This window comes from Phaseolus vulgaris, chromosome 3 (genome assembly GCF_051622355.1).
Source record: "Phaseolus vulgaris cultivar YP4 chromosome 3, ASM5162235v1, whole genome shotgun sequence".
Classification (NCBI taxonomy): Eukaryota; Viridiplantae; Streptophyta; class Magnoliopsida; order Fabales; family Fabaceae; genus Phaseolus; species Phaseolus vulgaris.
This window is the reverse complement of record NC_143500.1, coordinates 28714386-28729272: the sequence shown is the minus strand read 5'-3', so window position 1 is coordinate 28729272 and position 14887 is coordinate 28714386. Positions and strand designations below refer to the sequence as shown.

At 41.6% G+C, this 14887-nt stretch overlaps 2 protein-coding genes across 2 annotated transcripts; both read right to left on the bottom strand.

Annotated features, from left to right (window-relative positions):
- Positions 1-282: 282 nt before the first annotated feature.
- LOC137839448 (uncharacterized) lies at positions 283-1747 on the bottom strand. The gene is made up of 2 exons (XM_068648563.1): positions 1622-1747; positions 283-669 (listed from the first exon to the last, which is right to left on the bottom strand). The coding sequence occupies exons 1-2, from the start codon at positions 1745-1747 to the stop codon at positions 283-285; spliced, it is 513 nt and encodes a 170-aa protein (XP_068504664.1).
- A 6529-nt stretch (positions 1748-8276) lies between these two features.
- LOC137806946 (UDP-glucosyl transferase 73CC6) lies at positions 8277-10205 on the bottom strand. Its single transcript, XM_068607344.2, has one exon. The coding sequence runs from the start codon at positions 9989-9991 to the stop codon at positions 8525-8527; it is 1467 nt and encodes a 488-aa protein (XP_068463445.1). The 5' UTR covers positions 9992-10205; the 3' UTR covers positions 8277-8524.
- Between the last annotated feature and the right edge of the window lie 4682 nt (positions 10206-14887).

The following is a 14887-nucleotide window of genomic DNA, read 5'->3' as shown; positions in this document are numbered from 1 at the left end:
CCCTTTGTGGGCTCCAGCGAGAGTACCCCATCAGCCAAGTAGCGTCTATAGGGTGTCATCCAGGTTTCGCCTTCTTCAACTAGGCAAACGTGCAACGATTCTTCCCTTGATAAGTTATATGCGCTTATTCTAGGTGTTTTCAACGTTTCTTGAGTCAGCGACCGATGACTTCTCTTAACGCCTTCTAAGGTGCTTATTGTTATACTTCTGTTGTGCAATTTGTGGTGGTTCGAGGTGTCCTCAGGATCTCCTGTATGACTGTCCTCTGTCTGCCCCCCTTGCCTAAACTGGCGAGCTTCGCCAGCAAGTCAGAGCATTCTGCACTTTAGGGGTGTGTACTGGTTCGAACACCGCGAAAGTCTCTTTCAAGATTTTGGCATACTCTAGGTATGTGGCCATCTGAGGGTCTTTGGCCTTATATTCTCCCGTAACCTGGCCCGTTATTAACAGGGAATCACTCTTCGCCAGCAAACTCTTAGCACCCATCTCCTTGGCTAGTAACATTCCTGCGATCATGGCCTCATATTCAGCTTGGTTGTTACTATCCTCGAAGGAAAATCGTAGGGCCTGCTCGATCAACAACCCATTTGGTCCTTCTAGAATGATGTTAGCCCCACTACCCTGTTGGTTGGAGGACCCGTCCACGGAGAGGAACCATATTGATCCTGCCTGTTGACCAAGACGCAAGAGCCTTGCCTCGTCAAACCTGGATCGACTTTGCGACGTGTTAGCCTCCGTCCTTCGCTCTGATTCGCCTCAAGAACCTGCAAAAAGACAGAACGGCGCCGCTGCGGCCGATCACGCTCCGACGCCCAAGTCAGCGACTGAACCACCAAATACTAAGAGAAAACTCAAGAACTCTCAGGAACCGTGCAAAATTCTCTCTTAGCGTACTCAAGTTCTCGCAAGCGTAAAGAAGTAATCTAAACGTGCGTACCTCAGAAGTTCGTTAGAATCTCTTATATACCTGTGCACTTTCTCTCTCCGGACAGTTACACATCTGGACACGTGGCTCGCATCCAGCTGTACACGTGTCACCATCTGGAGCATCCTTGACTTGGGCGCCACTTCTTACTCTTCAGGCTTTTGGCTAAGTTACTTACGCATGAAACAACTCAGAGCATAGCTGCCTTGGAGCGTGATCTCTTCTGCGTGGCGAGTACGGGTGCCTTCATACACACCTTCCCTGTGGTCTCGCCGGCCGCCTTCATGATCTACTTCACTTGCTTCACCGTGCATATTCAGGTAAGCTGTTCCCCGACCTCAACCTCTGGCCAGCAAGGAAATGACTATCTGACGACTTCATCTTCGGCGATGTCCTCGTTTCGGCGATCTCTAATCACTTGGTCGTCTGGGTTCGCATCCGGCGATTTCATCTCAAACCTGGTGACCGCCGGTTTAGATATGCTAGAGATCGGAGCACGCCAACTTAATAACCGGCGACTACACGAGCCCCCCGACTTCCTTCCCTTCTGCCGGCCATGGGCCCTGCTCAACACACCTACATAATAACTTGCTGCCACGTCATCACTTCCGACTACCAGGGCGGTACACATATGAAATCTGCTTCTTCTTGATGTGTGGTTGTCGGGGAGAGTTCTACCACGAAGTCAGTGTAAACCTGCCCTTTGATAAGTCCCTTTGGTTCATATTGCACATCAAACTCTGATAACTCAACCTCCCAACGCACCATCCGACCTGCCACATCGGGCTTCTGTAAGACATTGCGAATAGGGAGGTTCGTCATAACAATTACGGTGAAACTCTGGAAGTAGGGGTGGAGCCTTCGCGCTGAGAACACTACCGCTAGGGCTGCCTTTTCTATGGCCTAGTACCTCACCTCAGGCCCTTGTAAGACTTTGTTGACAAAGTATATAGGCTTTTGCACATGATCCTACTCCTGGACGAGGACCGAGCTGATCGCCCATTCTGTGATGGTGAAGTACAAACGGAGTGGGGTACCTAGCAGCGACTTGCACAACACTGGGGGCTGGCTAGGTATTCTTTTAACTTGAGAAACGATTCTTCGCACTCCTTAGTCCACACAGACATGTTGTTCCTCTTCAAACACTGGAAATAGGGATGTCCCCTATCCCCTCCTGTCGATACAAATCGGGACAAAGCGACCATTTGCCCTATCAACTGTTGCCTCTATCCCACGCTTAGTGAGTAAGAATCCTAAGAATTTTCCTGCCTCTACCCCGAACACACACTTTTTAGGGTTTAGCTTCAATTTGTACTTGGCTATCATGGTGAATAGCTCCTCCAAGTCAGCAACGTGTTGGTCTTTCACCTGGGAGGTGAGCACCATGTCGTCCACATACGCCTGGACATTTCGCCCTATCATGGGAGCGAGCACTCTATCCATCAACCTTTGATAGGTTGCATCTGCGTTCTTGAGCCCGAAAGGCATCACCTTATAGCAGTAATAGGAGAGTTTCGTCATGAATGTCGTCTTACACTCATCCCTGGGATGCATCTGGATCTGATTGTATCTAGAGAAAGCATCCAAGAAGCTAAGAAGTTTGCAGCCTGACGCACTGTCCACCAAGGCGTTGATGCTAGGTAGGGGAAATGAGTCTTTCGAGAAAGCTTTGTTCAAGTATGTGAAGTCGACGCACATCCTCCACTTACCATTGGCCTTCTTGACCAATACTATGTTGGCTAGCCATTCGGGATATTGGATCTCCCTTATGTGAACAACATCTAACAACTTCTTGGTCTCTTGCCTGATGACCAGTCGCCTCTCTTCGTTAAACTTTCTTCGTCTTTGGCGCACCGGTCGAACCTGGGGGTCCATGGTGAGGCGATGGCATAAGAAATATGGGTCGATGCCAGGCATGTCTTTGGCAGACCACGCAAAGGCATCCAGGTGTCGTGCTATTACCTCGGCAATCTGGTCATGCGCCTCCTGACTTAGGGATTTGCCGAGCTTGAATTTCTTCCCCCCAATCTCCCTTTCTAGCACCTCCTCCGCAGGTTTAGGTCGATCTTCCCGGGTGATCTCTACATAGGTAACCTCCTCTCCCCTTGGAGGTTGGTTGGTTACGGTGCACACCCCTCTCTTCGTCTTCAGATTATTCTCATAACACTTCTTTGCCGCCTTCTGGTCAGACTTGATTGTTATCACGAATCCCTGAAGGGAGGCTAGCTTCATCTTCATATGCCTCGTCGAGGCTAGTGCACTTGTTCTGTTTAGGGCAGGTCTTCCCAGAAGGATGTTGTAAGCTGAAGGGGTGTTGGCAACAAAGTACCTTATGTTAACTGTGCGGGATGCGGTGTCATCTGTGAAAGTTGTTCTTGGCTCTATGTGCCCTCGCACCTCCATCTAGTCCCCAGCGAAACCGTATAGGCAACTATCGTAAGGTCTCAAATGATCGGTCGATAGTTGCAGCTTATTGAAAGTCGACCAGAACATCACATCCGTCGAACTCCCCTGATCGACAAGGACTCGATGCACTCTCCTTTCTATCGTCACCACTGAGATCACCACTAGATCGTTGTCATGTAGATTCACGTCCTGCAGATCGGCCTTCGTAAAGAAGAGGTCGGGTTCCAGGGACTGGTCAGGATCTCCTGCTTTTACTGCCATTACCTCTCTAGCATACTTTTTTTTCGTTGGGAGGCGGTACATCCTCCTCTCGAGAATCCTCCAGAAATTGTGTTGATCTCTCCATGGACGGGTATTTCATGCCCCTGATCTCCCGCGGGGACCACTGACGTCGATACCCTTTGGTTCTCTTGTAGGTACTCCTTCAGGAAGCCATTCCTTACCAGTTCGTCCAATTGGTGCCCCAATGCTAAGCAGTTGCGTAGGCTGTGTCCAAAGGCTTGGTAGAATTCGCACAAAGTGTCTTTGCTGGGCCCCAGTCTCCTGTCAGTCTTCTGAGGTGGCTTTAGTCTGTCCGCTATGTTAGGGATAACAATTAGCTTCTTAAGGTCCATTCGGAAGTTGTGTCTGGTGGGATCGTTTTCCTTTGTCTGTACCCTGGTCTGAGGTTTCCTTGCGTCATACAGTGGCTGCTTTCCCGAGGCTTTCTTCTCTGTCGTGGCCTCATGTACCCTCATGGGTTGAGAATGATCAGTTCCCCGAGGTTTAGCAGGGCCAACACTTCCACGTTTTTCTGTTACCTCTTCCTCTACGCCAATATGGGCCACGAGTCGGGATAGATCTCATTGAACGTCTTTGGACGACACCTTATCAGAGAATCACTGAAAGGTCCTGGCCACACTCCTCATCCTTAGTGTGCAACCTCACCACCAATGCCCCGAACCTGTTTAGGAAATCTTTCAAAGGCTCTCCCTGGTATTGCTTTACATTGAAGAGATCGAAAGAGACGGGAGGGAGAGCCAAGTTGACGATGTACTGCTCCTTGAACAACGTTAAGAACTGATCAAATGAGGTAATGTGTCCATCGGGAAGATTGATGAACCAGTCCAACGATGTGCCTGAGAATGTTCCCATGAGTAGCTTACCGTGCATGGCGTTGGTGCCTCCCGAGATCATCATCTGGTATGGAAGGCTGTGATGTGGGCCTCCGGGTCTTCCACACCTATGAAGGTGATTTTTGGAGCCATGAAGCTGACTGATATCACTGTGTCCATGATTTCCTGGGAAAAGGGCATGGGGCGAGACCTAACTATTATGGGCGGAGTTCGCTCATCAGTCGTACGCTCCCTCATGCGTTGTAAGTCTCTACACAGTTCCTCATTGGCCCTACGCAACTCTTCATTGTTTGCTCGTGACGTAGCTAAATCGTCCTGGAATCGGTTCTGGCTAGCTGCCTGTTCGGCTTGAACCTCATCTAGAATCCTGTCTTGGTCAGCTTTGGATGCCGCCACTGCTTGCTGGAGGGCGCGAATGGTCTCCATGAGTTGTTGCATGGAGAAGCTGTCTCCTCCTTCTAGTGCAGATGCACCTTGTCTCGTATTCCTTATGTTGCTGGATGGCTCTCAATATGACTGTGAGTGGGACCTAGTTTTATCGTGGCCCACGGTGGGCGCCAAATGTTCTCGCCGGTTGACTCAACCGTCGTTCACTTTAGAGGCAGGTGGTGGCTCCTCTTTCTTCTGATGGGTTACACGCTCTCTTCTAGGTGGTAGAGAGTGGTTCCGTTGAAACAGAGGGGACCCTACTTGTTGATTGCACTCCGACGGTCAAGTCAGTACTGGGCTAAGAAACAATAAGTATCTAAAATAGTTTCAGTCTTAGAAACGACGTACCTTTTCTAGTGTTCTTACCACCCTTTATATAAGTTGTATCTAGGTTAACTTCCTTGTCCCACGAGGACCTTTCTTTAAGTGGAATTAGGGTTACTAGGAAGACATCCTACTGCGTGTTGCACAATCTTAGCACAGCCGCCGCACAACATAATCTTAACAGTATGGTCGTCAGGGTACCAACTCATGCACCAGCGCTGCGGGGTTCTTCTATTTTGTAGGTGCCCTAATTAATCATGTGACATGCATGCAGCCTTTCCTGGGAACCCTAGCACTCTTGGGCATTGGCGCCGCCAGGGAATGTTTGCTTGTGCTAGACCGAATGTATTATACACACCACATGCATGGGCCCTCCCGTGATTTAGGTCTTTCTGATATCTAGGTTTTATCTCATACTATTTATGGGGCCCCGCTTACGTGGCCCATTATTGCGACCAGACCACCGATGTCCGATGTCAATGTCTGATGTTGATGTCTGAGGTCTGGCCCGTACAAGTTGGATCAAAACTGTTTTGGCTCATGATTGACTGCCTAGAACGGCTAGTTTTAAGACTTATAAATATGGTTTTCTTTGTATTTCAAAAACAACAAGAAAACACATTTATAGTGAGACTGAAATTGTTTTTAGAAGAGATTCAAATCAAGTTTTGCAAGATTGCTAAATAGTTGTTCACTGGTTTAAGGTCTGATCTTAGAAGCTCTGTGATTCTTGTAAATTCAGGTGTAATTTGTTCCTTCCTGATTCTTGTATTTGTTTTTTTTATAAACTTGTGAAGTGTATGAAAACTTGTAAGGTCAGAGGGTGTTCTGACGAAGGTTGTGTGTTTAACAAAGAGGGTGAGTGGTTTTTGTGGTATCAAGATCACCTCTTTGTCATTGTGTGTATTGTAATCTGTGATTGGTTACTAGTGGGACCTAATGGTTGTTCTGGGAACTGGATGTAGCTCAAGGTTGAATGAACCAGTAAATTGGTTGTGTAATCTCTCTCTCTCAGTCCTTATAAATTGTTTGATTTAATTATGTTTTTGCTACTGCCATACACAACCGGTTAAAACGAAGTTTCAACGGATTGAAATTATGCAAACAGTTTATTTTACATTGTTTGATTGGCTTCCTTGATTACTTCTTATGTGATTGTTGTGAAAACTTCATTCTTGTCCAATCTTTTGACAAACAATACTAAAGGGTTAGCTAGAAGTGGTTAAAAGCTCAAACCACTCAAGGGGTTAGACATGAGTGATTACGAGTTCAAAGAATACTCATATTGTTACTTCGCACATTAGTCTGCTTAGTAGATCTCAATCAATTGATTGTGAATTAGATATACTCTGCATGGTGAGATGAACCAACATAAAAGTACATTGTGTATTTTTTTTCTTTCTTTTTATCTCTTTAGATTACTAACTTAGAAGAAGAGTGATTATGAGAATACGTATTTAACATATTACAATACTTTGGGCATTAACCATCTCTCCAAAATTTATTTCAGAAAAACAAAAGTATAAGACTAGAAGTGCAGTTTATTTCATACAAGATCTTTAATATATAGTTAAAAAATGTCATTTTCATATGATAAGCCTTATCGAGAAAGCGAGTTTTTCAAGACATGTTTTTCCAAAACTTTAGATATACTTGTTGAATTGAACTGAGCAACTCTTGTTGTGTTTGACAATTAATATGATTTTGTTTTATCTCCATGGCACATTCCATAGTTTTCCACTACATAATTATGGAAAAATATAGGTAATATCAAACGCTAAGAAGTTGCCACGTGGTTTATCGAATAGCTCTCGTGCCGCTACCATTATTAATTCAACAAGTGAAATTAGCTAAATAAGAGTTATCCATTTGAATCCTAATATCATTCTTGATTATTGACCATTTGTATATCAATAATAAAGTTTGTAAATTAATAATATCATGTTTGATTAATTTTATAAAATAAGAAACTTTTTTTGTCATTTTTGAAAAACCAATGATTTTTAGTTCGTAATTAGTTTGTAGGTAAGGGCAATCTATTTCTACAGATTTGGGAACGAACCAAAATTAGTCAAAATGACCTACTAACTACTATTTCTAGTTCGTTAACAAGACAAAGTTATATTTCTCATCCTTCAATTTATGAGATTTTTGACATACTGTGTGTAGTATGGCAATTACACGTTTTTTTTTTTTATGTTATTGTTAATGTTAATATATTTTTGTTTTGAGTTTTACATTTGTAATTTTATAGATTGTGATTGTTTTTTTTAAAATGAGTTTGATGGACGTTTTGACGAGGATTGAATATATTTTTTGTGAGTATGCTTTTAGTTGGTCTCAAAGGAGAGGGAGAAATCCATTTAAAAAAAAATATTTAAGTAAGTAGGAATATAAAGTAGTGATGATAAGTAACTAGCGATATGAAAGTTAAAAGTATAGAATATGATATATTGTATTTTCTCAATAATATGTAATCATAAATTTTTTGATGACGGATCTTTGGATTGATCGTTTCATAAATAATTGTTGATAATATAAGTTGATTGATTAGACTTAAAATAATTTGATAATAATGAAGATTTGATTAGGAGATTTATATAATCACCTAGATAAATAAATAGGTACAATAATATTTATTTTTTTAAGAGTGGTAAGTTGTTTTTGTTAAAAATGATCTTTTGTTGGATTAGATTATTGTTTATTGTAATATTCAAAATGGTATTGTATATACAAAATCGTATCTATACACACAATTATGTATATGGGGGAGATACCCTCATGTACCCTTTATTTATAAATTACTTTTACTGATTAAAAATAATAATTTAAAATATAACATCATATTTAAGAGTGTGTGATTTGCTGGAGAAGGGTGGAGACACATTTAAAAATTTGTCCAAAAGTGAGTGGGAGTAAAATAATAAATTTATATAACAATAATAATATTAAAATTTTATTTTTAATTGAAATAATATTTTTTAATAATTTCTCATGTTTACCCAATTTCACATAATTAATATTTTTTCGAATCAACATCTTATATAATGTTTGAATAAAATTTTAATTATAAACAATTAAAGATACAAATATATAAATTCAATTTATTTCTTTAATTATTTAAAAAAATCAATCTTATACAATTAAAATTACAATCACACTAGTAATATCATTTAATAAATTTTTCTTTCTTGTAACTTTTTAGTACACCCCATCACACTTTTATGACAATTTACTATTAAATTCACTCAAATCAACTCCATTAACTTGAGTAGCTAATCCAAAGATTCCCTGAAATAAACTCCATTAAATTCAGTAGCTAACCCTAAGATCCACTCAAATCTAGTCCATTGAATTCAGTACTTAATCCTAAGAAAGCATCAGAGTTTCTCAGTCGCTTAAGGTAATCAATCAAGGCCGTTATATTGTTGTACGAGGAGCCGCCCTCTTGAACAGCTCGTCTGGCCGTTTCCGCGAACTCTTTTGCTCGGCGTCTTATTAGCAGGGATTCATCAGCGCCGTCCATGATTCTCCTCACAGCCTTCTCTATGCAAGCTCTGCCCACAAGCTTCTCCCTATCGAAAAAACAAGCGAGGTTCCACTCCTCTGACCCCACCTCCACCCCAATCCCCCGCAGACGCGTTATTAACTTCTCATTGTAGAACTGGTCACTGTGAACGGGCCACGTGATCATGGGAACCCCAGAAGCTACGCTCTCCACGGTGGAGTTCCACCCGCAGTGCGTCAGGAACGCGCCAACAGCGGGGTGGCTCAGGATAATCATTTGTGGTGCCCACCCTCTAACAATCATTACCTTCTCTCCGTTCCTCTCTTCAAACCCCTTCGGTAACCACTTTTCTTTCTCTTCTTCCTTCTCCTCTTCCTTTTCTCTTTTCTCTGGAACCACCCATATGAATCCATAACCCGACGCTTCCATCGCGCATGCAATCTCGTAAAGTTGTTCATCAGGGAAATAGCAGAGGCTCCCAAAACTTACGTACACAATCGACTTCACTCGCTTCGAATCAAGCCAACTCACACACTCCTGCATACTCAGCACGCTCTTTGCCCCCCTCTCCGCTTTCTCCAGAGCGGTTCTGCGAGCAAGACACGCTGGCCCAAGGTGCCAGGCCTTGTGCCCTGTAGTTCTCTCGTAGTGGCGGAGGTACTCTTCCCCATCAAGCTCCACGAAGTTATTGATAATAAAACCATCGCTTTTGAGCGCCGTTGTGAGCAGGGGTTCAATGAATTCCCGCGAGTCCTTGGGCGGTGATGATTTCATGGTGATGTGGTGAGGGAAATCCGGAATGGCAAAGGGACCGGAAGAATCGATGCTGAGCATTTTGACGGACTCCATGGCGCAAATGGAAAAGAGGGAGAATCCGTTGAAAACGAGCCTGGGGATGCCAAGCTTGTTTGCCAAGTCATGAACCCAGGGGTATAGAAAATCGGCGACGATGCAGTCTGGTGGGTCCTGCTCCACGAAACTCTCGATGGGTTGGCGGAGCAGCATGGTGGCCGCGTAGACTCTATAGGATTTGTCGAGGTCAGTGACCGCGGCCAAGTTTTCGACTCCGTGGGGCAGGCCTACTTCTTGGGAAGGGAATTGGAAGGTTTGGAGGCGGAAGTTGTCGGATTGGTTAAGGTGTTGGGCGTTGGAAGGGGTGGTGATGATGGTGACGTGGTGGCCACGGTTGGCGAAGAATTGGGCTATGTCGCATAGCGGGATCATGTGACCCGCTGCGAGGTACGGAATGAAGTAAAGCTTGAGTGGGCGGTCTTTCACTTCCATTCTGCCTCAACTCACTACAATACTCTTTGGCACCTACTTATACTTAATTACACAAACATTCCTTTCACACTCCTAAACAATACTCCAGGACTTTCTTGTTCATTATGTCAATTTAACCCATAGGACAGGACAAACATGCCAGATGGCCAATTTCATTTTTTCCGACTTTTTCCGGCAGTGGTAGTCTCAGATTGGACCATTTGCATTTAGGCCTCATTTGTTTCCGTGTGATGAAAAGAAGATGTTAATAAAACACACGCAAAACAAAACAATAACTAATAAAATATGAAAACAATCACACATTTCAAACTTTCCTAGTATTTTAGGTAAGAATTGCGAATAAAGTTATATATATATATATATATATATATAACTAATTATTTATAATTTATTTAATTATCTTTTATTTTAAATTTAAATTATTACTATTTATGTAAAATAGGATTACAATTTAAATAAAAAAATATAATTAAAATTATTATTATAAAACTACATAATTAATCATATTATATATATAGTAAATTATAAATATAAATAATAATAATAAATATATTTTTTAATAATATAAAAATAATTTTTTTTCACATATTTATAATTATAAATTTTTAAATATTTTTCATCAAATTTTATATCATTTTTTTAGAATTAGCTCTAATACATTATTGAAAATAATATTCCAATGAAAATAATATTTTAATTAAAAATAATTATAATTTATAAATAAATAAATCAAATTAATTTTTTTAATAACTTTTTAAATATAATGATAAATTTGTAAATTTACATTTTTATGAATTAAAAAATATATAATTTCAATCACACTTATCACATCACTCACCAATTTTCATAAACTTTCCCTATATTTTCTACTCTATTTATCTTAATCCAAACAACCTCACTTTCTCTTCAAGTCATCTCAAATCCACTTCCTAATCCAAATAAAGCATTATGTTGCGTTGGGACTTTGGAATGAAAGTGTGAAAATTAATGTATATTTCTAAGGAATTAAGAGAAAAGTGTCAAACTAAATCTCAATTTTTTTACAATTTTTTTATCAAATCTTCACACATTAAAACTCAAACGTTTTGGTATCCAATTGAAGTCGACATGTTCAAAAGACCAAAATAGGATTAACAAGCTTAAGCAATATGAAAACACTAGACAATATGTTCTTAATCATGATCCAAACGTTAATCTGATTAATAATAATGGACCTATAATTGTACTGGCCAGAGCGCTCAGAGATCAGCGCTCGCTGGTCAGAGCTCAACATCCGCCTCAGTTAGGTCAGCTCGGCTTCTCAGCCAAGTTGATGAGCCATATGGTTGGGCTCGAGATATGTGTTAACTCTTTTCCATATACTTAATGTAACCCCCTGTGTGCAAGGTCCAAGCGGTCAACAAGGGGTAGTATTGGAGCTAGGGGTGCGCTTACTGCATATGGGTCTAATACGAGTAAAACTTATTCTGTTAAGATTTGATCCACTCCCTTGAGGGAAAGATTATGTTCAGCTGCGGCGTTAAGAGAGTGTGTCCTAAACAAAATATCTTCCTTAACGCATAAGCTTGCAGTTGAGATAGAACTCTCATGATAGAAAGTTGTTACAAGAGGTAGGCTATAAAAGGGACTTGAGATCCCAGGTAAAGGTATGTTATTTTTAAGATTGAAACTAGTTACTTCTTATTTCTTATAAGCCCTGTTTTGACTTGATCTTCGAAGTGAAATCAACAAGTACGACCCCCTCTGTCTCAACGGAGCTGCATTCCAACACAACAAAAGGAAGAGCAGATTCCAGCAGAGATAGACGAAGTCAGAGCTTGTGATTGAATTCGCTCGATGATCAGGTCAACCGACAGGAACATTTGAGGCCATAGTTGTGTTAGAGCTCTCAAACGAAATGAAGAACACGATAGTCTCACCCCACAACAGCTCATGGAGATGATTAATGCCCTCCAAGAGACAGTAACGACATCCAAGGCTCACCAAGACAACCAATGAGAGTGCACGAGTCTGCGACCGAGAAGAGGTCTGACACCCGGCGAACACCTTACGCGCCAAAAAGAACGAAACTAGGTCAAGGGTGAAGGATGACCTGCCTTTTCGACCGAAGTTCAAAATGTATTATAAGGAGCTGCTGGCTATGCCAGGTATGGCAGACCGACTGAGGTTCCCCCCAAAGTCTGATAGGAATTTGGGGCCACGCAAGGAGATCTGGTGTGATTTCCACAAAGCCTTCGGGCATGACGTGGAACATTGCATAGCTCTTGGCTACCAATTGACAGGGCTGGTGAAGGGTGGTTTCTTGAAGGAATACATTGAAGAGAACCAGGAGGGGTCAAAGGAGTAGCTCCAATCAGTAGGCCAAAGGCACGAGGTGCCCGTCCATGGCGGGATTAAAATGACATCGGGAGGATTTTCAGGAGGAGGTTGAACCGCCTTGTTGGGTTTATTAGTGTTTAAGAGCGGGGGGGGGGGGGGGGGGGGGGGGGGGGGGGGGGGCGGGGCTTATAAAACTTTTAAACAAATCCAGGTCTTTCACAAAACAGAGTAAAAGAATCGATTTATTTTGGAAAGAACAATTTTTTTTTTCTTATTTCATCAATACAACATTTCAGTTATATGATTTTCAGATATTTAGTGTATTTGACAGCAAGCAATGTATAACATGAATATTCACAGATCAAAAACAGATAGTTGAATCAAGAGACAATTTTCGAATATTAACCCACACACTTGATTGAACAATATCAATTGATAGACTTGATTTTTTACAAAACAATGTACTTTAATTATCTTCAAATTAGTCACTCAGATTTCAACAAGACATTCAAATTGATTTTCCAGAAATCAAGAACAGTAAGAAAAAACCCAAAAAGAACAGATTAAATTTTAATTGAATAGGTTTATTTTCTGTCAGATTAACACACGAAACAGTAAATGAGTGCAAAGATTAAGGAAGATTGAACACCACAAGATTATACTGGTTCACTCAAATGAGCTACATCCAGTCTCACATTTCCCAAGGTGAAATCCACTAAAAAAAATAGTACCAAAAAAAGATACAACCTAATGTTCTTGATCCCTACAAGAACATGACATGTGTAGCTGAAAAACACTATTTCAGCACACCCAACACTTCAAGAAATACTATAAAGAAGTGTCATACAACCAGAAAAGATAGTAGAACATATTACAAAACCAGTGACAACACCTCCTATCAAACTCAGGACTAACAAGAACAAGCACTCATTCTTCTTTTGAAAAAAAACTCTTCCAAGAACACATGCAACTTCTTTGCAATTCACTAAAACTGTTAATCTCTTTTTCGAACTTTTTTTGTCAACACTCATTTTAGTGAGATATGACTCTCTTTATATAGGAAATGATTTATAACGGTTTAAAAAAAACAGTTTAAAAATCTGTTATAAAAAGAACAAATTGAAATTATAATGAATAGATTTATTTTCAAAAAGACAAAGAGAGATTTTACACGGTTGCAACTCGGTCGTTTTGATAGGCTGAGCCAAGTTACTTGGTGCAAAAAACAAAGTTATCAAAAACTTTTAAAAAATAAGGCACCAGTTAAAAAAGAATCTATTCATTTGAGAATTAACATATTCATTTTCTGTGCAGTAAAGCATATTTTGGGAAAACATGAGAAAAACATTTAGAAAATGTTGTGCTTGATCTTATCACCTTGATAAGGGTTATAAGGTGGGTCACGATGCAAAAAGCTACCTTAAACATACTCTAACCTATATACAAAGACTACCCAAGTACAAAATTACAAACTTCAAAGCAAGGCACACACTTTGCTACATCAAAACTAGAAGGATACCACTCTGGAAGAGCTAGAATTCTAACCTTGTGCCTGAACCTATGGTTCGGGGAACAGTCTCAGGAAGACAGTTTCTATGGGGCGTATGCCTCCCCAAAGGTAACGAAGGCATGCAAAGGTTTCCTCGGGCCAGACGAAGATTGACCCTCGAGTGCAAAGACAGAAGGGAGCTTGACTACAAGACCCACCCGTCGAGTAGGGACGAAAGTCAGCTTTAGTCATCTGACGGTGTCGAGTGGAAGGGCCATCGCTCAACGGATAAAAGTTACTTTAGGGATAATAGGCTGATCTTCCCCAAGAGCTCACATCAATGGGAAGGTTTGGCACCTCGATGTCGGCTCTTCACCACCTGGGGCTGTAGTATGTTCCAAGGGTTGGGTTGTTCGCCCATTAAAGCGGTATGTGAGCTGGGTTCAGAACATCGTGAGACAGTTCGGTCCATATCCGGTGTGGGCGTTAGAGCATTGAAAGTACCTTTCCCTACTACGAGAGGACCGGGAAGGATGCACCTCTGGTGTGCCAGTTATCGTGCCCACGGTAAATGCCTCTCAGCGTAAGAGGTACGCGAGGGAAGTGATGATGGTAGAGGCACGGAGCCCGACCTCTGCTTCACCGAGGTTGATTTAAGAGATGTAGTCCCACATGAGGACGACCCAATGGTAATCTTAGTTGTGACAGTGGGAAGAAGGGTGCACAGGGTCTGGGGAACCTTCAACAAACTGCAGTTGTCGCCCGACCAGTTAAGATCTTACGACGGTTGCTTGTTTGGTTTTGTAGAAGACCAGGTAGAAGTAAGGGGCCATGTGAAGTTAAGGACTACCTTTTCCAATGGCACCTCATCTAGTACTACCAGTATTAGGTACTTGGTTATTAACGTAGCTTCAACGTACAACATACTTCTGGGCAGACCTACCTTAAACAGGTTAGGCGCAGTGGCCTCAACGAGGCACATGAAGATGAAGTTGCCCTCCCTTGAGGGAGGGGTAATTGTTATCAGGTTCGACCAGAAAATAGTAAGGAAGTGTTATGAGAACAGCCTGAAGAACAAGAGAGGGATA